General features: G+C 32.3%; 1 protein-coding gene across 1 annotated transcript; it reads left to right on the top strand.

The window, feature by feature from the left end:
• The first annotated feature begins 252 nt into the window (after window positions 1-252).
• LOC102597306 (stigma-specific STIG1-like protein 1) lies at window positions 253-762 on the top strand. The gene has a single exon (XM_006347402.2). It carries the CDS (start codon window positions 279-281, stop codon window positions 750-752), a length of 474 nt encoding a protein of 157 aa, XP_006347464.2. The 5' UTR covers window positions 253-278; the 3' UTR covers window positions 753-762.
• Window positions 763-1,367: the final 605 nt, after the last annotated feature.

The following is a 1,367-nucleotide window of genomic DNA, read 5'->3' as shown; positions in this document are numbered from 1 at the left end:
ATTAATTCATTTAATATCTTTCATAATTAAGTCAATCTATTTAATTTTTTGCTTCTTCTTCACATTCCTCCCTTTCTTTCTAAAGTCAACTCTCCCATTTTCCCACTCTATTACGAAGTATAAAACCCCTCTCTATATATATGTCTCACATCTTATATCATTCACAAAACCAAAAAACTTCTCCTCCTAGTCAATAACGAAAACCAAGATCGATTTCATCATACCATTTAATATTATCGATAGACCATTAATATTATCAATCAGTTTCACATTCGAAAATGATGAAGTTTATCAAACTCATAGTTATTCTAGCCATTACAATGGCCCTCACCATCTCTCTACTCACCATGCAGCACAAATCGAACAACCCTGAAAATTCAGGATTTCAGGAGGATGAGAAACTTTCAGACGTGGAAGAACCACAAGTGATAACAAAGAGGGTGAAAATAAGTCGATTTCTTGCTCAACAAGAAATCAAGAACCCTAGGGCCGCGGATCACTGCCATAAAGACAACGAAATATGCCACGTGTTGGAAGGTGGTCGAAATTCGACATGTTGTAACAACAAATGCATGGATTTAGGGTACGATGATCACAATTGTGGTGCTTGCAAGAAAAAATGTCCTTTCACAGAGACTTGTTGTAGAGGTCAATGTGTCAATTTGTCTTATGACAAAAGGCATTGTGGCTATTGCAATAATAGGTGCATGACAGGAGGATATTGTTTCTATGGCATTTGTGATTATGCCTAAATATACATCGATGAAGAACTTAGTTGCGCAGATTCTTTCCTTTTGATGCTGTATTCGTGTCAAATTCATCAAAAACACCATTTTTAGTGAATTCGACACGCACCGACATTTTTACGAAGAAAAAGCAATTTATACATATAAAATATTCATTTTTACCAATAAAAGTAATTCACCACATTTAATTTTGTGGTTTAATTAATTACTCCAAAGAAAGATGAGATACGTATATATATATGGTGTAACAATTTTATACAGATTATTTATTAAGAGTGTATATTGATAAGTATTTTTGTAAACAATTTCTTGTAATAGATAGGGATATGCTCATAAACTTGATGCGATTGGTTCAACTTTATTAAACCATTAATTGCTTCTTCTTCCTCCTTTTCTCGTTTTAGTGAGTCGTTTCGAGCGAATAATATATTAAAATACTTAAATTTTCCTGTTAACTATTTCTCCTCCTTTTCCTTCTTCTTAATTTAGCCCAATAAATCACAAAAAATTAGTTCAATAAATATACAAGGTATATACTTCATGTATAGTTAAGCAATATTCAGCTTTTTGAGTGTATCATAATGTATAGTCAGTGTAAAGCTCATTTAGAGATAAGTTACA

This window comes from Solanum tuberosum, unplaced genomic scaffold (assembly GCF_000226075.1).
Source record: "Solanum tuberosum cultivar DM 1-3 516 R44 unplaced genomic scaffold, SolTub_3.0 scf00087, whole genome shotgun sequence".
Classification (NCBI taxonomy): domain Eukaryota; kingdom Viridiplantae; phylum Streptophyta; class Magnoliopsida; order Solanales; family Solanaceae; genus Solanum; species Solanum tuberosum.
Note: the sequence above shows the minus strand (reverse complement) of the source record. Positions and strands in the feature narration are given on the sequence as shown.